The following is a 24372-nucleotide window of genomic DNA, read 5'->3' as shown; positions in this document are numbered from 1 at the left end:
ACAGAGCATATAAAACCGTTGAATCTGTTGTTTCTAAACATACTCCGTTTTCACCCAATCCCATTAAAATTGTGACGTCTCACTTTAAAACTTTAAATTTAAACTAATACAAACCAATGACAACATAGGTTACATTTAACCACTATCGCTACAAGTCATAAGCACTCATCCATACAATTCGCTCAAAAACACACATCGAAAAGAACAGAAAACCATTATATCATAACACCCAAATTCTCAATCGAAATGCATTGAAATAAATTAGCCCTCCACTTTCGATAATACACAAAATCATTTAACCATATTCCTGGGCTTTGCACACCCACCAATGATCAGATTACCATTCTCCTTTACACCTAAATTTCTGATTGAAATCTCTTCGAATGTTCTCATTTTACGTCTCAAACACAAACATGTTGGTATGAGCAGAAGACCGTCTATCATTACATCAACACCATCCATGTATGACCACAACAATCAGCCATTTAATGTAGTATTTATTGCCACTTCGTCTTGGGGGATTGGGCCAGGAACAGTGCCATGTTAATAAGGATCTCCCTGGCCGCGTAGCTAAGAAAGCCTCCCTGGCTACGATCTACGGGAATCTTGTAATGATTACTTCCCCCAAGCCATACCTTGGTGGCTATGCTGCCTTGGACACAAGGGGTGCATGCAAACTTCCCTTAGATGACATGCAGACTAGGTTAGTACGAAGGCTGACCTGAGGGCATGGTTGATGAGCAACTTTCATAACTCGGAAAATGCTTCACCACGAAGCTCTTAACTAGCCAGTAATTGCAATGGTTCTCGTAGAGCTCAAACATGAATATCGGCAGAGTTTCTTTGCAGCCTTTGTCAATTTTCATAAAGTGTTCAGCTCAGTTGATTGAGCTGCCCTGTGGGACATCCTGAGACTTCCCGGGATCCCCTCAAGGTTGCTGGATATCATGGCTGGCCTGTACACTGGTACTGTGAGTGCTGTGCAGAGTGGAGGCAGAACCTCTGTGTTTTTTCCCTGTTGATTCTGGGGTTCGTCAGGGGTGTGTTCTTACTCCTACTCTGTTCTATGCTGGGTGTTGGGCAAAGTCGTGGGGTCCAGTGGCAGTGGGACATCTGTTGGTGAAGAAAAATTCACTGATCTTGACATTGCTGATGATGCTGTGATCTTCACGGAGTCAATGGAGGCTCTGATCGGGGCTCTCAAGAGACTGGGGGTGAGCAGTCTGAGTGTCTGGGCTTGCAAGTGTCCTGGATAAAAACCAAGATCCAGGCCTATAATGACCTCCCTCAGCTGTGTGTCGGTCTGCGGAGAGAGTGTCAACCTTGTTGACAGGTTTACCTTCCTCGGCAGTGACATTCATGTCTCTGGTGACTCTTCCTATGAAGTCAGTAGACAGATTGGGAGAGCATGGGGGATTTGGTCTTGAGGTCGCTGGAAAGGGGTGTGTGGTGCTCTGGATATCTATGCAAAAGGACAAAGGTCCAAGTCTTCCAAGTCCTGGTGCTTCCTGTCTTGCTATATGATTGCGAGACATGGACGCTATCCAGTGACCTGAGACTGGACTCCTTTGGTACTCTGTCTCATCGGAGAATCCTTGGGTATCAGTGGTTTGACTTTGTATCGAGTGAGTGGTTGCTTCGCAGTCCCGAATGAGGCACATTACCTGCATTGTGAGGGAGTGTCAGTTACGGCCATGAGGCGCGATTCCCGAAGGGTGATCCAGCACACAGGATCCTCATTGTTGAGAGTCTGAGTGGTCGTACCAGGCCAAGGGGACGACCGCATAACACCTGGCTGCGGCAGCTAGTTGGTCATTTTCGGAGGGTGGGATTGGACCACATGTCTTCCGATTTGCCAAGCAGGATCCCATGCTGTTTCGTCATGGTGCGTGCTCCCCAACCTGACCTGACTACCTTAAGTAGAGGGGAACCAGATACTTCTGCATTTCTTTTAATTTCATGATAAATTGTCAAAGAAAATTAGATATTTCACTGATTGTTATGTAATCAGTAAAAAGGTCAATGAATACTAACATGATTATGAACCATGTCATAGATGGCTCTCTCCTAAGTGCTTGGAGTCACTTTCAGAATATAGAATGAATTGCCTCAGCTCATCACTAATCTACTGAAAAGGCAAAGCAAAATGATATTGTCCTCTGTCAGCTTGGGTATTGAGAGATTCATCTTCTAAGGGTGATCTCTAATTACTGCTGTATAATTTCAGTTCCTTAAAAATGCAGAAGTTTGCAGAGTAATCTTCTCATTTGCCTGCTATCCTAAGTCTACATACCCAAAACTCCATTTTAATTAACCGTGTTCTTATTGACGGATAACTGTGTGCTTTCCATCCATGAATAAACCGAGCAGTTTTCTGATGAGATGACTTCTTCTCTACCAAAATATAACGCACAAATTCCAAGTCTATTGTCATTGTTTCCCCATCCTATATCAACTTGCATCTCTTACCTACAACTTCGATGTGCTGTAGTAGCCTCCGGTATATATCTTGATTCTAATACACCTTGAAATTGTCTCTGTGGTTGCTTAACTAGCCTACCTGCATGCCTACAAAGCTTTTGTATCTTCTTTCTACAGTACTCTCTTGCAAGACCATAAATAAGCCACTACCCATCATAAATGTTTGAAGCCATTTTCAATATAACTTTAACTTGGAATACTTAAGTTTTGGAATTAAAAAGGTTGTCCAAAAATTACATATTCTCAGTTTCACTACCTTATCTCCTTCTGTGCCACACATGTACATTATAGACATCCAACTTATGATATATATGATAAATGTATATTTGTAGGAATTAACTGTGCCGTTCTGTATTAATTATGCTGTTTGCTTGCGCATTACATTTGTCTGTCCATACACATTCTTACAGACATAATAATATTTATATATATATTTTTTGTTAGAATGCTTTCCAAAATTCTATTTATCTAAGCATAAAGTGTTTTCAGTTTAAAAAAAAAAAAAAAAAGCATTTTGCTTGCCCATACATTCTTCCGGGCAGCACGGTGGCGCAGTGGGTAGCGCTGCTGCCTCGCATTTGGGAGACCTGGGGACCTGGGTCACTTCCCGGGTCCTCCCTGCGTGGAGTTTGCATGTTCTCCCGGTGTCTGCGTGGGTTTCCTCCGGGCGCTCCGGTTTCCTCCCACAGTCCAAAGACATGCAGGTTAGGTGGATTGGCGATTCTAAATTGGCCCTAGTGTGTGCTTGGTGTGTGGGTGTGTTTGTGTGTGTCCTGTGATGGGTTGGCACCCTGCTCGGAATTGGTTCCTGCCTTGTGCCCTGTGTTGGCTGGGATTGGCTCCAGCAGACCCCTGTGACCCTGTGTTCGGATTCAGTGGGTTGGAAAATGGATGGATGGATGGATACATTCTTCCTTTTTCTAACTGTAAATTTTATGTATTTTCATAAAATAAGTGGTAAAAAGCCAGAGCCGGTTCCAGCTGACATCCTGGAAGTGTGAGATATTGCCATGATAATGATGCTTCTGTTGCTACTATTTATTTCAATAGAAATCGGAATTTACCTCTGAGCTAAAGTTAACTGCTCAGGATATGAAGACACCATAGGTCTCCTAGGACCTGCTACGCAAGTCTATTACTAATGAGTACTCATTAGAACATATGTAGCCACATACTGTATTAGCACCTGATACATTTTTTCTGTCATCTTTTTTCTGCTCATTAGGTTTTTACCACTGATTTAAGCACATCTGCAGTGAGTGATAATGCCGCTCATAAATGCGGTCTTCACCCAGTAAGAAAGTGGAAGGCTTTTTCTTTGGATGGATATCCAGGTACAATTATATATAAAATGTGTAGTGAATAATGCAAATAGAATATATATTCACATTGTGTTTTAAAACTTATGGTTTTGCACTTATTATATAAAATCAGTCTATTCTGATTTGATATTGTTTGAAAAGAAGAACTTTTTTTCACTTTTTTTTTTCTTTTTTTTTTTTAATTGCCTCCTTTATAAGTATTCACCTAAATTGCCCTCAAAACCACCCAATGAGTTATTGCAATAATGTAAAAATTGTAGGAAAAGTGCTATATGCTGCTCACTTTCGATGGTCAAGGTGGTCATAATACACAAGAAGACTTTAATACTAAAAAAAACATTATTTTAAAATGAGGATTTCTGGTTTTGTGTTGGATGGAAAACTTAAACTAATTAGGCATCTTTGTACAAAAAATATTTTTGGAGCATTGCAAAATTCAGTAAATGTACATTTTATAAGGATATGCTGTCAACACAAGTGCCTTCACAAGTGGCTACTTGGAAGGGTTAAAACATCAAATTTGTTTGAAGACATTAAAGCCCTGTAACTGAGCCTTCCCATTTTTGGGTGATCTCATTTTTACTGAAGTTCAGCACAAACTTGTAGCGACTGAATTTAGCTTTGGTTTGAGTGGATTGCTTTTTGACTGTATTGTCTTAAAAGCGTGAGACATTCATTTGTTTTCAGCATGTGAGAACTTGTAAGTTTTTGTTTTGATTGCAGATCATATTTAAAATCTTCTAATAACCTTTTGTAAAAGATATTGCATGAAGATATCAGAATGTTTAGATTTGTAATATGATTGAAGATTTTGTAAGTTTTTTAGGAGGAAACTTGTTTTTCATGGTGAAAGTTTTGTGACCTGCCTGAAAAATGTCATGTGTCCTCCAACTTGCAGGGTGAACTTAGGGGTTGGTGGCTGGATTGGCTCTCCATGCACTGGAGAAAAAAAAACCTCACACTGTTCCATTCCATCTGAACTAGTGTGGTGCTGAGGTGTCACCTATTGCATGGCTGCACTTGAGTCCTAATCTGGGATCCTAAGTTGGTTTGTCATGTGGTGGGTGCGGTGACGTGTTGTATCAATGCATGTCCCCAAACTCCTCCTTCATATTTGGCAAATTTATCTCTAATTTTCTCACAGTAAGTATGTGTCCAAGTGTGTAGTGCTCCTCCAACTAAGATTTGTCTCATTATTAAACAATAACAGATCAACAATTTCAAGCAAAACATTTGCAACATTCTCATACTTCCTTTTACATGATGACCAGTGTAACATCACTGGCACTTTAAAGAAAGCAAGGTTGTGGTGGAGTAGTTTCAGGTGTGTGCTTTTTTTTTTTTTGTTGTTTAATAACAGGATTCATTTTCATCACCAACCCATTCCTTCCTGGAACTCAACGCTACTGGGTAAAACAATGTCTGAAAACCTATACGCAGAAACCAAATATTTGCAATTTGGACATGCATATGTCACAGATAGAAACTGAAAATCTCTGGGAGAAAAGCCTTCCTGGAATGAGGTGAGCACCAGTTCTGATAATTAACTCTTAAAACAGTCCGAGTTTCATTCTGCTGTATGCTACAAAATCACTTTATTAGTATGTTTTCCTTTTCCATACAATTGACTACTTAGTCCATAACACCTTTATTTGCGCAAGTATGATATTTAACGCAACTGTCCAAGCACCAAAAGATCATACGTCCAATATTTGTAAATCTAGTTCTTGTGGATTCATTCTGAAGAATATATTTAAATCACAAGACAGAATTTTTTTTTTTTTTTTTTTTTTTTTTTTTTTTTTTTTTTATATAACCCATGGAGTTCCATGATATGAACAAACCAGAATGTGAAAACGTAAAGCTATAAGAGCATTGTTGCCAAAAAGGCACATCCCTATACAACATCAGTGGACCTATCTGCTACTATGCTTTTATACCAAGCTAATTCTCAATAACACAAGGCTGAAAGAGTTCTGGAATGGTTCCGCGATCATAGCAGTGAATTTCGTTTAATGCAGCAGCCTCCTTAGTTACTGTATCTCGATTCAAACAAGTATCTGTAAGATAAGATGGAACAAGATATTTGGATTTAAGCTATATCACCAACTAGTCTCCAGCAGCTATAGTCTGCTTTGGAGATGATATGGGCCAACATCCCTGTAGTGCATTTTGACAGCTTATTTTGCAATCCATGCCCCAATTAACGATGGCTCTTGGTAATTATGTCTCATAAAGTAATTACTCAATGTATTTCCTTTTTTCCTCCTATTTATTTAGTGTAATTATATTCCCGTCTTTTCCCTTAGATCTTGGAGATGAGCATCAGCAGACCAAATAATTTCCATTTTATTGTATAGATATTATAAACCTTCTGGTGCGAATTAAAAAGCTATTGGCTTTGTCTAAGTGTAAAAAAAAATTGTCAGTTTTATGGGCTAGGCTGTTATATTAAAAGGATAAGAACAGGCCACAGCAGCTAAAAAGCTTTACAGTATATAATAATAAGTGTAGTGCAGTTATTTGAAGCTATAAGCTAGTACCATGAGATCTGTTTGTTTGATTCTTGTAATTTACACACTATTTAAATGTGATGAGCCTATGACATAGGCCAGCAGTTTAGATAATTCATGATTGTTTAATATTAAGAGTTAAAGTAATTATGTTAAATGGAAAATTGAAAAGTAAAATGGTGTTGGTAATTTTAATATGCAACTTTTCCTTTTCAGCATTATTCTACTTCTGCAGAGTGGCTCCTTTTTTGTTTATTAAGGCTAAACTGTGGAACTGAGATATTGAACTACCAAGAGTCTATTGTTGTGTATCTTATTAGTGATTGTCACAAGAATTGAAAGGTGGGAAAATGGTGAAAGATGATCATGTGCCAGACATACTGTAACCGTGAAAGATCCATCCATCCATTTTCCAACCCGCTGAATCTGAACACAGGGTCACGGGGGTCTGCTGGAGCCAATCCCAGCCAACACAGGGCACAAGGCAGGAACCAATCCTGGGCAGGGTGCCAACCCACCGAAGGACACACACAAACACACCCACACACCAAGCACACACTAGGGCCAATTTAGAATCACCAATCCACCTAACCTGCATGTCTTTGGACTGTGGGAGGAAACTGGAGCGCCCGGGGGAAACCCACGCAGACACAGGGAGAACATGCAAACTCCACGCAGGGAGGACCCGGGAAGCGAACCCAGGTCCCCAGGTCTCCCAAATGCGAGGCAGCAGCGCTACCCATTACGCTACCGTGCCACCCACCGTGAAAGATTCAACAGAAATTTGATTTTTGTATCGGAGCACCAATTCATTCACACCATTGTGTTCATTCTCAGACTTTAATGCACAAAAGTTAAAACAGCTCACTAAAGCAGCTGGTCATGTGCCCCTTTGACTTTATTAAAAAAAAAAAAAACTCTGAACAATGACCCTGCTCCTGCAGTTCTTTTGATTGTGATGTACATGTTCTAGTGCATACAGAGTCGTATTGCAAAACAACAAATGTTTAAGTGGTTAGCCAGCCACCATCATAGTTAACAAAGATCTGACTATACATACGCATAAACATCAGAGAGATAACAAGACATGTATAGTACATCTGCTAATGTTTTTGTTCTTTCAACCTTAAAGATTTTTATGATTAAGGATAACTGAACAATTTCATTGATCAAGCTACACACTACATAAATAATGATGCAAGTTTTGTCGGTTTCTGTTATGCTTCAGACAATGCTTTATTTCATGTTTTACTTAAGTTTTAAAAATAATTTGTGAAAAATAAAGAGCTTGTGTATGACTCCAATATTCACATGCTCTTTAACACAGCAACATATCGAAACACAAAAAAGGCAATTTTACTGCAGCAAAACCTCTCTAACTAAGTCTAAGAAAAAACACATTCTTTTGCAAAGAAAATGCCTTTCTTGCTTCTTAGATGTATCGTATTAAGAAGAGCCAGTTTTTTTTTTTTGTTTTTTTTTCCTCTTTAGTATATTGAGTGAATCACAAGTTTTCACTAAGAAGTCTGTACTCTGCTGTTTGCTTTGTTATTTTACTTTCTCATATTGCATTTAGAGTTATAGTTGGGTTACAATGCAATATATATTTTTTTTAAATAACAGGCACTGCAGTTCTGTATTGTGTGGAAATTTTTTGTTCATTAATTTAATTGGAAATCCTCTTCTAATATAATGTGTCTCTATGTAATATCCATTGAAAATTTTTCATCCCAAATAAATTATTGTTTATTGTGGAAATGAATTTCAAGAATCTTTGCATTCACGACCATGAAAATACAAATCACACACTGATTTACATCAACTAATCTCCATTGTGGATGAGTCTTTGCAAGAGGAGCCCTTATGTTTGAAGTAGGGCTGTCTACAAATAATTGAGATTAAAATGCTCCAATATTTAAAAATATAGTTTGGATATGCATAAATGTGCACTATATTGAATACATACAGTATACATTCCTATAAGTGATGCATGTTAAACGTTAAACTTTCACTCACAATAAATATATGTAGAAAACCTTTAAGTTCTTTAATACTGATAAAGGTTCAGTGGTGATTTAACCTTTGGAGCAAACCCCCTCCCATCATTTTCAGTTTTGCTTGTTACACCTTAAACCATATTTATACTGTACTGCATGAGCAAGCAAACACTGGCCACTGAGGACACAATACATGTAAATGCTACAGTCAGACGTGTAGACAATTTTGACTTTTTTTTTTTTGGTTCTACAAAAAGTTCTTGCAGTCCTCGCTGCACAAAGTAAAGAAAAGAAAAAGGCCTGTACTGTGGAGAAAGCCCTAGTTCATATATTGCTAGAGTGTAGAGAGTTTGACAATTTTTGCAAAGTTTGCAAATAATATGTTAAAAATATCTTGCAAATATGCTGGCAGTACATCATCTTTGGGAATGAGAGTGCTGAAGCAATGGATTTTGTTATGGAAACATTAGTAAAATACATTGCTTTTACGTTTGCATAGACGATGCAAAAATCCAAAAAGAATAACATTTGTCAATGTGTATCAAAGAGATATTACCACAAAAACATTGCAATACTCTATTGCAGTCTTTCTCAACCTTTTTGGTGTCACTTGGTAAATCAAGTGCAGTCGTCAGAGTGAAGACCCACAGTTACCCACTTTGTGACCCAGTAATTCTCTCCAATACCAATATAAGCAACAGCAATTCGCAACCCAGTGGTTGAGAAACACTGCTGTCTTTTATTAGTTACCTGTAGTGCATACTTCAATTGCTATTGAACTTTGTTTTCTTTCGTCCCTTATTACATTACAAAGTTCAATAATAGTATTTATTTTTGCTTTCTTACAAAATGTACATTATTTGAAATCTGCCTTTGTTTACTAGTAAACTAGTTGCTATTAGATAGATAGATAGATAGTTAGGCATATGGCAAGAGAATTAAAAAGTATCCCTGAAATCTAGTGGTATGAATGCCATCACACTCAAATATATAGTGCTATTACAGCTGTGTTTAAAGGTAAACTAGAGGGCACTATTATCCTAATTAACCTGGATGCAAAGATTAAAGAATACTGTTAGGTAGAGCTGGCAATACGCTGAGTTGCATTGATGCTTGCTGCTTCTTAGAAAAGTATGAAACTGATAATCTATTATCACCACCTGCCATCAAGAGCAAAAAACGGAATGAACTTAAAATGTCTATGGGTGGAAGTCACATTACAGAAAGTAACGCATCTTAACCCAGTAATCTTGAAATATTTTTAAAAACATATAAAATGTGCATTATTTATTTAGATTGTCAGATCTTATTTATCCCAAGGGAGAAATGTAGCTTTTTGCAGAAACTCCGATATATAGCAAACATCAACAACCCCCTCAAATACATGCAAGAATTACAGAAAAAGAGGAAAACATCTGACTTGTCTAAAAATAAGAGAGTAGTCACAATGAGGCATTATAAACACACACTGCTGCTGGTATAAAAAAGCCCCAATAGTGTTTCTTAATATACTTTGGTTGAATAATTTGTTAGATAGATACTTTATTAATCCCAAGGGGAAATTCACATTTGTTTTTTAGATAGACTAGGGGGCTTTGCTCGCCAACCCCTCTGTTTGGTTTACCTGATATACAATGCAATTTATTTTTGTATAGCCCAAAATCACACAAGAAGTGCTGCAATGGGCTTTAACAGGCCCTGCCTCTTGACAGCCCCCCAGCCTTGGCCCTCTAAGAAGACAAGAAAAAAACTCCCAAAAAAAAAACCTTGTAGAGAAAAAATGGAAGAAACCTAGGGAAAGGCAGTTCAAAAAGGGACCCCTTTCCAGGTAGGTTGGGCGTGCAGTGCGTGTCAAAAAGAAAGGGGTCAGTACAATACAGTACAATACATAGAACAGAATAAATCCTCAATACGGTATAAAAATAAAAATGCTAGAAGTACGGAGTAGAATTTCACATTAGATGATATCACATAATATGATTTGGATTTGTTTTAAGTCCTGGAGACCTCATTCATCAAGCTGCCTCCCCCATTTTGCCATTCTACATCTGAAATAGCGCTAATCCGATGAATGGACCCTTCATTCCCACGTCCCCATTCATCAGGGATGACTTTACCTTAGGCAGGCAATCTACAATTTGGAGAGATTGTTATTTTCTTGTGAATTGTTACATATGCATTATTTTCACTTTTATTTTAAAAACTTTTGTAAAAACAATACTTGTTTCTTAATTTCGTGCCCCGCGTGAGGTTACATCTCTTTCTTCCCAGACGTATAATACTGCTCGTGTTGTGAAGGGCGTTGCGGCTGAACGTACGCTAAGGATATGCCTTTGGATCATCTGCTGTCTTTTTGCTGCTTGCTAGCTGCCTCTTCTGCCTGTCGCATGTCGTTGTTTTAAGAGCACATGATGCTTGCCAGCCAAAAGCAATCCAACACTGCTAGCTTAGAGGTCTGTTGACTTGTTTTAAATGATGGCTCACTGCCTGGTCTCGCGTGACATTGTAAAAGCAATACCTGTCTTTTATTTCTGGCCCCGGGTGTGGTTGAATTCTTTCTTGCAGGATGTATAACGCTGCTCGCGTTTGGTTGGGGTAGCTGCAGTCGCGCTGCCCTTCGATCTTTTTAAAGCCTGTACAGCCACTGTCCTTTTTGCTACGGCCATGGGACAATCTCTTGGCACCAAGTCTCATGTTTACGGTCCCCGCTAGATGCACCGTGGCAAGTCTCCTTGGTCTCGCGGGTCTTTAAAATGTCTCAAGATTATCACGTATCGTAGCCTTGCATTTGCTTTCCATTTCAGGATTTTCTTTTATATAGATAGATAGATAGATACTAGGTTAGGTGAAAGTACTCTGTGCTAGCAGGTCAGAGAGAGAATTTGCAGCACTATTCATAATGGCTCTCAACTTTTTCCCCTCATTCTCTCCTCCACTACTACCTCCAGTGGCTCCATCATGTGAAACATTAATTGAGCTTGCCTTCTTAATCAGATGACTGATTCAGTGGGCCATTCTTGCAGTTATGTTAGTTGATGCACTTACTGTATGTAATGTTCTGTCCTAAACAGTAGTATTCACTCTTTTTTTTTTACATTTATTGATAAATTATGCCAATATTGAATTTGATATGAATCCTCTTCTGCCCATAAATAAAAGCATTACATTATTTAAATTTTTTTAACCTGATTTAAAAAAAATCCTTTGTTTATATTTGCAGTTCTCATATATTGTTACCTAAATTGAATGTGATCACTTAATCAAAATGAGCTTTTAGTAATGGCTGTTAGAATTTAACATTACTGTATTCATTTTCTGTTTATTTCTCTGGGATTACTTTCTGTCTAGTGACCAAAGATGCCAGGATTCTATAGCTAGAAACTGATTGATAATGGATCTTGTTTTAAATGAGAATAAGAAAATAATTTTAATGTTGCTGAATGTAGGCTATATATATATATATATATATATATATATATATATATATATATATATATATATATATATATATATATATATATATATATATATATATATATATATATATATGTGTGTGTGGTTTTGCAAAGAATGCCTCTCGGCTCTTCTAATCTGTCCTTCTTATTGTCTGTCTTTACTTTTATGAATTCTTCTCTTGATTTTTGATGATTGACTTTGGCAATGATAGGTCTACGTCCCAGAGAGTGTTCTTGGTTTAGCTAAATGAAGGGGTTCTTCTTCACCAAGAATTCTCGATCTTGTTGCTGAGTTCACCAGTGTAAGAATATACCAAATGATTATTTGGACCACTCCCAGGGCCTCATGTATAAAAGATGCATATGCCCAAAAATGTTGCATATGCCCGTTTCCACGCTCACTTCGAGATGTATAAAAACTAAACTTGGCATAAAGCCATTCACATTTTCATGGCAGCCTCACATCATGCATACACATTTTTCTGCTTAGTTTTACAAACTGGTGTCACCCAGCATCAAAGCAGTGGTACTGTTTCTGTTTACACACATTTCTGTTTTTTTTAGTACGCCAGTTTTAGTGTGACTTCTAAGCACAGCTTGTTGTATAGCGGGTCCGCAGTTTAGAAACAAGAAGAGAGAGCAGGTTAAAAGGTAGGCGAAGAAGCAGGCAGAACAAAGAGAGAAAACAAGCTGGTGAACAGAGTGGAAGCAGGTGGACGGGAGTAAAGCACAAAGGAGGAGCCAGTGGCCATCGCTCAGGAGGGGACTGTTGGTCACTCTTGTTGAGCTTCTTTGGGAGCAACCATTATGCTCTGGAGGTGCTCTCACTAGGAGGAGCCTTTGAGATGGCAGTGGTTGGGAGTACAGAGCGCCCACACTGGGTGCCTGGATTGGCAGTGGTTCCGGTGGAGCAGGGCTCGGTGGTTGCCTGTGGACGCTGTGGGATTGGCGGTGGGGGTCACGAGCTGGATGAGATGGGAGTCTGCACCTGCTGGTCAATGTCTCTCTGGGCTGCAAGGTCCAGATAGGATAAGCTGGAGAGGAGTCTGTTTTAAAGGAAGTTACCAGGGCTTACAGATGTTTTAAAAAGGTTTCCTGCACTGCGTTGTTTTAACCTCGGTTTTAACTGATTTTTTTCTATTTATTGATTTTTTTTTTTTTTTAACCTCCACCATTTGCTTTTTTTTATGGATTATGTATTTATTGAACTTTTTTGAGCACAGTACTTTTTATAATAAAAGCACTTGCACTTTTCACCATCTCTTTGCTTGGAGTGTTTTTGTCCTCATCTGCCGCACTCATCTCAGTTATGGTACTGACGGCGTCTGGTTCAAGAGGCTCCAAAGAGGTGACCCGCACCGTCGCACAGCATTATTCATGAGGCCCCTAGTTTTTCTGCTATCTCTCTAAAGGGTTTGTTTTGTTTTCTCAGCCTAATTATGGATTGTTTTTACTTGCATGGACCTCATATTAAGAATTCACAGTGATAAATTCTGAAATGCATATTCCACACCTTTTACCTGCTTAATAATTAATGAAATAATGAAGTAACTGCTCCCACCTGGCTATGGAACAGCTTGTAAGTCAAATGTCCAAATACTTTTGAGCCCCTGGAACTGGAAGGGCTATGCAGAAAAATGGCTGTCATTCCTTAACAGCTCATACATTATTTTTGGTAAACACCTTAAATTAAAGCTGAAAGTCTACACTTCACTCACATAATGGTTGCTTTATTTCAAATCCATTGGGAAGGGAAACAGAGCCAGAATTATGTCATTGTCCAAATACTTCTGAACCAGACTGTTTTTTCAAATCCATCCATGAATTTTCAGTTATTTATTTTAAACCTGCGAATTATTTTCACTTTAAATTCTGTTCATTATTTGTAAAACATTTTTAATTTTCCTTTTCCCCATTATTTTGACAAAATTTAATCAGAAACATTAGGAAAATCCTAAACCTCTTTTACATTAGTAAAACGTATACCTGGCAATCCTACCAGTATTGGTACTTCTTGACAGAATGATGCAGAGATCAAAATTACAGCCTTTGACTGCTTCCATCATGAATTTAGCAACAGCAAGGACTCTTGCATGATTCGCAAAGCTTCCTGCCAGGAAAGCTTATTGCTATGTGCCTGATTGCTGGTACATTTCTCAGCACAGCAGGAGCAGTTTATCAAGGGCAAAGGTTTACAGAATGTTTGCTATATTCTGCAGACTGTCCTAAAATATTTTTTTCTTCTTCTTAGGTTAAAGGATTCTGTGAAAAGGGCGCCAAAAACTCTTTTAGAGAAGTTACGCTGGGTGACCTTGGGGTACCATTATAACTGGGACACAAAGGTAATTTATTGATTTCAAACCTCTTCCTTGTTCCATTTTTGAGACTATTTTTTTAACTTTCTCTTTTCTGCTGCTTTATGTTTTGATTTATGTTTAAAAGAATTTATTTAAATCATTCTATTAGGATAGTGTTTTTCTGTTTATCAATGTTATCAGAAAAGAGTTAATTTTCACTTGTTAATATTTAATATTTTAATTAATATTCCCTATTATTATGCACCTTTGCATACTTTACCAAACCCTCAAGCAGAATTCACATAACAATTATAAACAATGTGGTATCGTTTATCCATCTTCTAGACCTGTTTTACCCTAGGCTTGTTCGAGGGAAAGACAAAGCCTATTGCAGCAAGCATAGGACATAAGACAATAGCAATCCCTGGACAGGGCACTAGTCGATCACAGGGAGAACACACAAGACAGACACACGCACACTAGGGCCAATTTAACAACACCCAAAACCTAAACAAACAGTGTCGTGTGAAACAAGTGCATAAATTACACATCTATGTTGGTTGGCATGTTTATCTGGTAAAGTCTTAAATCTGACGTAACAAATGCAGTCTTTGGAGAAAAATACATAAGTCAGTTTTCAAGAATTTTAATTGTCTTAACAGTTACTTTTGTATTTTTTTTTTGTCATCAGATATTTTGACATTTTCAATGCAATATTTGTAACAGTGGTAGAAAGCTATCAGAAAATATTTTTTTGTATAAAACCATCTTCCACACATTATTTCTATATTACTGTTTAATAAAGACTAATGGATGACTGTAAAGCCTGTTATGACTGTGCTTCATAGGTTGTAACATCCATTTTTTTATTTTGAAATAAAAACAGTGCATGCAGATGTGTTGTCTGGTGGGCGAGATATGTGTATCACATAATGAGAAGGAAATCTAATTTTTTTTTTAAATTAGAAATTAAAATTACACACACTGTATTTAAATAAATTCTCTCACAGGCAAGTACATTTTGCTTCAGAGTAGTCCTTTTTTAATGTGCTTTTATATTTGACTTATTCATGTTGTTATTTATACATAATTATATTTTTTCCTTGTTCAGTTGCTTTGAAAATTGTATTATAATGGGGTTTTTTCCTCTCGCTTGCCTAATCCTCCACCTCACTAAATGCTTATCTTATGAAGGGAAATGCCGTTGGACAATTTGACAGAAATCATGATGACTTCTCTTGCTGAAGAAGCAGCTGCAAGATTCAAATTTCTTGAAGTCTTTAATAAATAGATATTTCTGTCTTCCCATTTATGCTGCCTTCAAGACACAATGAAAAAAAATTGTATTTCTGGATGGACTGGGTTGCTTGATATTTTTTGAAGCCCAGATAATGGTTAGAGACTTAAAATAGTATTTATATCATGAAAAAGATCCATCTCTCTTAGTGGAGTTTTATTTTTAAACTATTTTAAGAGCAATTGAAAAGTTTATGGAGCAATGCCAAATCTGTCCCAGTTTTAACTTATTAAAATGTACTATGTCAAATTTAACCATTACTAAAGTTTGTGGGTTAAAAAGATATTTCAAAAAACCTCTTGTGTTTTTCTAGCAAAATGGTAAAGCCAATTTTAGTAGGCATGTCTTGAAGCAAAGTACAGTACTGTACTTTAAAATTTGCACTGTATTATCTGAATTAATACAGTATATGAATTATTAATGCAGTACTGTATTGCCATTTGTTAGGTGACAGTTACAGCAATTTAGAAACTTATTGAAATAAGGGGTTACAATAACTATAGACTAAATGGTATCAATTTATCTGAAGTTTTTTTATGTAATCTGTTTCTAATAAGATTTACTGTAGCACAAAGTAAGTACATATGTAGCAAGTCAAATTTCCATACATACTAGCTAGTAAGTTACAAAAATGAATAATGTTAACAACCTGTGTGCCCTGTCCTGCATTGAATTCTACCATGCCCTCATTGCTAGCTTCTTATGATTCTGAACTGGATAAACAGGTCAAAATAAAATGAACGAATGAGTTATTATAGAAGATAACTAATTTCCAGTTTTTATGGTGATAAATAATAAAACAAAAACTGAAAATTTCTTTTAAATAACTATCACCATGATATGTGCAGATGGGAAGCAGTGTGACCCTTTCAATTCAATTTTATAGACCTTGCATTTCAAACCTGTATCACTTTAATATATGAAGTTAATTGCTATTAAAGTCTTTTTGTTCAGGCATTCATCCCATAAGCCTTCTTTTGTTCATGTTGGCTTGGGTTTTGGTTCTCCGTGGCAGTGTTTGTGACAAAACATTTTTCAGATGTTGACTGACATACATTGGCAAGTCTGTATGTTCCGCAGTGCTTTTTTATATATTTGGCAGACTGATTATGCTTTACTGGCTGTTCCATTATAGACAGGAGAGTAATATATACAGCCTGTTTTGTGGTGAGTTGAAATACCTGCTCATTTTTTTTTTATTTAATTATTAAAATAAGTGAATGAGGAATATACAATAGTTCTTCCATAAAGTAGTCATTATTGTTGAGTAAGATATGAAAGTAAAAAAAAATATCAGTTTTAACACATAAGATAAATGGGATGGTTTTGCAGGTAATGTACACACTGAACTCAAAACACAGCCAGATGTAACTATTGACATGGGATAAAAGTGGTAGTTAGATGCGAAAGCATCCAATGTGTGGTAATCAATTATTTTCAAAAATTTAAAGATAATTAAGTGCACAAAATTTGTTTCTCTGAACTGTAAACAGACGTTTTTCATTTTTTATTATTTTGCTTTCTTTTTGAAAAGTCCTAAGATATACTGACTGTATATTCTTTTTCTTTAGAACTGAAAAAGTCGTATTTAATTGTATGGGTAATAAACCAGTCTGTTTACTAATTACAGTAACAATATTTGATCTTAACCTAATATTAAATCAGTGAGGGATTCTGTGTCATCAATAGCTGTAATTTTCACTTGACACCGAAAGTTAGTTTTTAAATTTTAGTACAGTTACTCCTCACTAAAGATGTAAGGTACAAGCCAAATTTAATCACGTTTTGTTTTATATGTAGCTATCTACCTAGACTGTGCAATGTTTTATTTGCTGATTATGAAATACATTTACGAAAGACAAGCTTGAGAAAAGAAAGTACAGACTGTGCTGAGAAGCATCAGATTTACAAGAGTGCTTACATTTTTGCTTTCGATTTTATGTTTACTAGCATCAGTATAGCAGTTGTTGAATGTTTTTTAATTCTTTCAAATGACAATAAATTTGCTCTTGGCACCTGGTCTCAGCCAAAACAATTTTCAGTCTTCCTTAAATAATGTACAGGTATATGTGTTTTCTGTCATTTATTTGTTTATTTATTTATTTTGAGATAAACATTTTCTAAATTCCAGAGATGCTTATGTGCTTATTTAAAAAAAAAAAAAAAAACTTTTTAATGTACTCGGATCACATCACCTTGGATAAAATTTAATTTTGTATCCCCTCCCCCCCCCCCCAACAGTATAAAATATCCTGAAAGATTGATCTTAGAAATGTGAAATGGTTATATAAATGGCCTTAGAACTGCTAATGATTAAAATATGAAAAAGAAAATATGTAGTGGTGAAAACATCATTTAAGTAAACTGACTTTTACATTTATTAGGATTAATGACATTTACACTTTTTATTGCTTTTTATGTTTTAGGCACTTTTTTTCATACTTTTGAACTGAACCTTTCCACAGTTGTAGACTCTACATTATGCTAAATGGGCCTGTCTCTCTTTTATATAATTAATTTAACAAAAAGTAAGAGAGAAGGGCATTTCATTATAGAATTAAACCTGTGAGGAAATTAAACTAGTAAACCATACTCATCCATCCATCCATCCTCTTCCGCTTATCCGAGGTCGGGTCGCAGGGGCAGCAGCTTGAGCAGAGATGCCCAGACTTCCCTCTCCCCGGCCACTTCTTCTAGCTCTTCCGGGAGAATCCTGAGGCGTTCCCAGGCCAGCCGGGAGACATAGTCCCTCCAGCGTGTCCTGGGTCTTCCCCGGGGCCTCCTCCCGGTTGGACGTGCCCGGAACACCTCACCAGGGAGGCGTCCAGGAGGCATCCTGATCAGATGCCCGAGCCACCTCATCTGACTCCTCTCGATGCGGAGGAGCAGTAAACCATACTGTCACTTTTAAATATTAATTTTGACTGAGCCTAACCCTCTGCACATTATATTTTCACAACAGTTTTGTCCATGGTGTCAGATGTAATTTAACCCTTTATTGCAGAAAATAAATTGCACGCCTGATGCTGCTTTCTTGAATTGCCTGTGTAGCAAGTTGGTTTTATCTTCTTGAGGAAATTTTACCAAATGTGCTGGGAGAATTGCAGTTCTGTGGGTGTTAACAGAAAGATTGTGTGTGGCGGGGTGGTAGAAGAGTTCAGAAAGAGAAATGACAAGCGGTAATATTCAGGTGGTTTTGATTGTGTAATGGTAGTGGATATCAAAAATAGCAACCTTTCTCATTTTCAGCAAAATGTAATATTTTTATTCAAACATGAATTGGAAAGCTTGCGCTGAGTTCTTAGTACTCATTAAGGCAGAAACGGACCATTCAAGAAAGGTGGCAGTAAAGGCTACCACAACCGAATGCCAGGTGGGCTGTGGTTAGCCAGCTAACATTAGAATAAAATGGTAGTGCTTTGCAGAAATTTATCAATGTTTACAGTTGTCACACATAAGATATGACAGTCAATGACCCAACAGATGTCTAAGAGCAAAACAAGGTGTCATTCCAGTTAGCAAAATTTGGATACAGGAAAACTGGAAAAATTGGATCCTATTTTCGGCTGAATCACAGTGATACAAGATTACAGTCAAAAGCCCATGAGTTGGTGGAACAGTCCTAAAAGGTGTCGGCAGTGCAGGCAAGATTAAAGCTTTCTGATATATTTTTGTGGCACTATGCTATAACATAGCATTGCACCTGTTTTGCAATTTTTTTTAATTTTATTATATTGATACTTGATGATATACAAGGCTACGAAAGTTCTGTAATTGTTGTAGATTGCAGACAATGAATTCAGCTAAAACATTGGCCTGTCTAGTCAGTACATCTTAAAGCATTTGGCAAAGAGGTAGAACAGCCCGCCTAATTTGAAGTAGATCTTAATTTGGTGCAAATATAGGACACACTCTGTCAACATGTCAGTAATGTAGACAAGCTGTGAAGGATGTATCCAAAAAATTGAAGTAATTTTGTAAACCTACTTCTTGTAAAGAAAATGCATTGTTGTCAATCAGTCAAATTTAGAATTGATATCCATTTTTTTTAGATTTTTTTATACACATCTGTTGGTGCTTGTCTTTTTCAGACTTACTCCGCAGACAGATATACTCCTTTCCCCAATGATCTCCATGCTCTTTCTGAGAAAGTAGCTGCCATCTGCGGCTTTCAGAACTTTTCAGCAGAGGCAGGAATCCTGAACTACTACCACTTTGATTCTTCTCTCGGAATTCATGTTGATGAATCTGAACTTGATCATAGTCAGCCACTGCTCTCCTTCAGGTAATGCTCAATTGGTGACAAACCCGCAAATCATAAACCTGTGAATCACAAGTGTTTTGTCTTGGTAGAGTAATATCTTGCTCTACTTTCCCCTATTGTATTAGTAATATGTAGCCTTTGTTAAAATGCCTAATCTCACAGACTTACCACTGCTTATAAGGTATTATAGTATATAACTTATCCCCACCTTCCCTTCTATATCTATAACCTCAGGCAATTAGGTGTAGTAAAAAGACAAGCAGGAGTTAAGTTACACATAAAATAATGTATTATTGACAATAATCATAAATAATAATATGTAAAGTACATTTGAATATTGGCAACCAAACAACCTGATTAAATGGTGATGTGTAGTTTCAGGCGGCACACAGACTTGTTAGTTACTTAAAAATGTCTTTAGTTAAAGCTTCATTCAGCTTTCTTCAGAACAGGCTGCATTGTCTGCCTCAATATGGCTGCCGAGTTGTGCTCTCCATTGTGTTGTCTTCTTCAGTTCATGGTTTGATGGTCTTCATCAGTTTGGTAAGAGAGATACTTCTTCATCATATGTTGCTTAGTAAGAGAGAGAGAATGTGGTTGAACAAGCAGATTTATAGATTCTCTGCCCAACCCCTAGAGCCAATAGGACATCATAGTACTTAATGGCCTCTGAGACAAGCCAATTCCAAACAGCCATACCTCAGACCAATGAGGAAATAGAACATCTTAACACCTACCACCCCCAAGACCATATGTCTTTATGGCTATCTTGTGGGGGTTGAAAGACCCTAGCAGAGAAACACTCGCCAAACTGGTTTAAGGCACAACCTCCCCCAACTCTGTTGTAAAATTCAAAGAGACCCATTCCTTGGGGGTGGGGGGCGGTAAACACTCACTAATGTAACACTAAATTACTTTGCTTTGCCTAAATTACAAATAAAGACATACAAAGTATTTATCAAGTTATATGCAAAATCTTACATCACAACAACAAGGGACAACCTGGATTTTTAAGATGTTGTTTAACTTTAGTTTTGTTTAATATATTTCGATTTTAGTGCTTGTTGTGTTTATTTAAGTGTAAGGTACCATTTCTGATTACAAAGCACATTTTTTGATTGATTATACTGGAATATGACTGTTTTAATATTATTTACAACTGTTTTGCTCAGTGCATTCAAGTATTCACACATCAGATAAGGAAAGGAAAAAGACAGTAACAAAGAATTTCTTCTTCTTTCAGCTGCTCCCGTTAGAGGTTGCCACAGCAGATCATCTTCTTCCATATCTTTCTGTCCTCCTCATCTTGCTCTGTTACACCCCATCACCTGCATGTCCTCTCTCACCACATCCATAAACCTTCTCTTAGGCCTTCCTCTTTTCCTCTTCCCTGGCAGCTCTATCCTTAGCATCCTTCTCCCAATATACCCAGCATCTCTCCTCTGCACATGTCCAAACCAACGCAATCTCACCTCTCTGACTTTGTCTCCCAACCGTCCAACTTGAGCTGACCCTCTAATGTCCTCATTTCTAATCCTATCCATCCTCGTCACACCAAATACAAATCTTAGCATCTTTAACTCTGCTACCTCCAGCTCTGTCTCCTGCTTTCTGGTCAGTGCCACCGTCTCCAACCCATATAACATAGCTGGTCTCACTACCGTCCTGTAGACCTTCCCTTTCACTCTTGCTGATACCTGTCTGTCACAAATTATTCTTGACACTCTTCTCCGCTCATTCCACCCTGCCTGCACTCTTTTTCACCTCTCTTCCACAATCCCCATTACTCTCTACTGTTGATCCCAAGAATTTAAACTCATCCACCTTTTCCAACTCTACTCCCTGCAACCTCCCTGTCATTTACACACATATATTCTGTCTTGTTCCTACTGACCTTCATTCCTCTCCTCTCATATCTCCACCACTCCAGGGTCTTCTCAACCTGCTCCCTACTATCGCTACAGATCACAATGTCATCAGCAAACATCATAGTCCATGGGGACTCCTGTTTAATCTCGTCTGTCAACCTGTCCATCACCATTGCAAATAAGAAAGGGCTCAGACCCGATCCCTGATTTAATCCCACCTCCAACTTGAATGCATCCATCACTTCTACCGCAGACCTCACCACTGCCACACTTCCCTCGTACATATCCTGCACAACTCTTACGTACTTCTCTGCCACTCCCGAACACTAAAGTATATTTTAGAATATTTTATGAGTGAGAAGGAAAAATTCATGAATTAGGTATGTAGCTATAGTACTCCTTTGCGTTCACATAACAATATTATTGCTAAAAAACTATAAATATTAATTCAAGAAATGTCCATCTTAATGTGAATATCTTCATGTTTTAGAATAAAAAAACAAAGCATGTCAGATTTATTACTGCAGTTAAGCATTTGTTTTTGTACTACAAAGCTGTATGAGTTTATAGCCTACTTTAAACTACACATGCAGAATAAGCTTAACTTTCCCAAGTATTGACCTGTCAGAGCACCATAAATAGATTCCAGCATCAGAAAGTTTATCTGTATTGATTTAGATAACTAAAAAAGAAAATCTCAATACTGCTTTCTAATTTTAAGATTTTTTTTTTTTTTTTTTTCCCCCCCTATTAGTTTTGGCCATTCTGCAATCTTTCTCCTTGGCGGTTTAAGCAGAGAAGACCCAGTGACTCCAATGTTTATGCATAGTGGAGATATTATAATTATGTCTGGATTAAGCCGCCTTGTCTACCATGCTGTTCCTCGAATTGTAATATGTACTAATAGCCATCCTGTCCCTCAGAGTCTTACTGAGGAGTTTAGAAACGAGAATCCAGAAGATTCAATTGTACAGACTGTTTCCAAAGAAGATTGGGAAATTTGTGAAGAGTATATGCAGACATCACGAATAAACATGACTGTAAGACAAGTCCTCAAAATCGGAGCGGTTTTCCCTAGTGAAGCTAGCAATAAAAGAACTGTGAAGGGACAATCGGATGCCTATTATGACAATCATGAAGAAAATGGTACAAGTGAAATTAAAAGAAAGAAAGATGTCTGATTAACAGTTTACTCTAGTGCAAATTGTGGTATTGAGATTCATTTGTTTTTGTCATTGGTACCTTGCCATTTTAAAATGGAAAAATATTTTTGCCAAATTATGAATTTACTGTAGATTCAGTTTCATTAAAATACAGTAATCAGTGTTTATTTATTGACATGATATCACAAACATGACGTGTTATGATCCAAATGGAGTTTTCCATAGCCCGTAAATGTGTTTGAAATTTATAATGCTTTATTTTATTTTTTTTAATTTATTAAGTGGAACCCTAAAATGACCCAATGGTTGTTCTCCATGTCAAATACCCTTTTTTTTAATCTGTTGTGCCTTGGAAAAGCTATTTTTGTAAAACACTCAAATTAAACTTTGATTCAAATGTTTGTTGTTTTTTTTTTTTAAATATGAAAACGAAAAATATATTTGCATTGTATCAGTTGTCATATAGGATACAGTATTTTATGTATGGGATATCTAATATTTTTCTATTGAAAAAGTTTCCAAGAAACCTTTTTTAGCAGTGAGCTTTCTTCATGTTGATCATGACACTGCAGTGAGCCTTTTTCTGAGGATGTTCGTGGCCATCCTGGGTGTGGAAGTATGCCCTACAGGCCTACCTGATCAAAGCATCTGCACGGAAGCTTTTTCCACGTGCATATTCAAGGCTCTGTGGTCATAGTTTAGTACACCGTAGAATCCTGAAACACAGAGTACAATTCATAATTGTATGAAACTCTGGGCTTAACTTATATTTTGCTACTGTTTAATTGTAGGCACCTTTCACGGGCAGTTTCTCTTTAACTCTTTAAGTTGGATTGGTAACTTTTGAGTGACACATAATGTGCCTGTAATCTAAACAGATGCTTTGTCAGAGTTTGAATTATGTTTATAGAGCCCTTGCTTACGTCTTCTTCACACAGTTGGGCCAAGTCTTGCCTGATCTGTTAATCTACAACCCCAAATCAGAAAAAGTTTGGATAGTATGGAAAATAAAATGTACACATTCTAAAATTTTACATTGAGTTTTAATTCATTGCAGACAGATGTTTAATATTTTGTCTGGTCAACTTCATTTAATTTGTTAAGATACATCCATTCCTGCATTTAATAAAAAATACATTTAAGAAGCACTGTGGTTTTTTTTTTTTTGTTTTTTTCTTCAATTTGCATTTTCCATACCATCCCAGTTTTTTCTGATTTGGGGTTGTAGGTATGGCTCAGTTTTGTAATATTTCTGGCTTGTAAAAATTTTTGCATGACAGTAGTAAATTAAGGTGGACAAAACAGTTTGGAAATGAGCTTATCAAAGGCAGGTTGCCTACTATTCAAGCTAAGGTATCATCACAAGCTATGGTGAGTAAAATTAGTGCAAACAGTTGTCCTGTGCTCATTCAGCAGTATGTGATTGCAGACAGGCCTAATATGTCTGTATTCATGTGGAATGGCAGGAAGCAGAGTGTCTGCAGTTGTGGATTGTATGCTATGAAGTATTTTTATTTTCGAAGTGTATAAGAAATGTGCCAGTGCCATATAGTGGCAAAAACATATTACTCATATTAATTACACTAATGACAAATTATTCTTAGCTGTGAAATCTAGGAAAGTGTTTGAATCTCCCTGTGTGATTCTAAATCAGAAATCTCCATATATGACTTGCCTGCACCGGTCTGGACTGAGATATCACATTTTATGGGAGT

General features: G+C 37.1%; 1 protein-coding gene across 1 annotated transcript in view; it reads left to right on the top strand.

Annotated features, from left to right (window-relative positions):
• alkbh1 (alkB homolog 1, histone H2A dioxygenase) overlaps positions 1-23054 on the top strand; it is a 28190-nt gene extending 5136 nt beyond the window's left edge. The window contains exons 2-6 of the mRNA XM_028822273.2: positions 3707-3815; positions 5164-5326; positions 14020-14110; positions 19454-19647; positions 22249-23054. Coding sequence (XP_028678106.1) covers positions 3707-3815; positions 5164-5326; positions 14020-14110; positions 19454-19647; positions 22249-22675 — 984 coding nt within the window. The 3' untranslated portion in view covers positions 22676-23054. The remainder of the gene's footprint in view (positions 1-3706; positions 3816-5163; positions 5327-14019; positions 14111-19453; positions 19648-22248) is intronic.
• Positions 23055-24372: the final 1318 nt, after the last annotated feature.

Source organism: Erpetoichthys calabaricus, chromosome 16 (genome assembly GCF_900747795.2).
Source record: "Erpetoichthys calabaricus chromosome 16, fErpCal1.3, whole genome shotgun sequence".
Taxonomy (NCBI): domain Eukaryota; kingdom Metazoa; phylum Chordata; class Cladistia; order Polypteriformes; family Polypteridae; genus Erpetoichthys; species Erpetoichthys calabaricus.
This window is presented reverse-complemented; position numbering and strand designations above follow the sequence as displayed.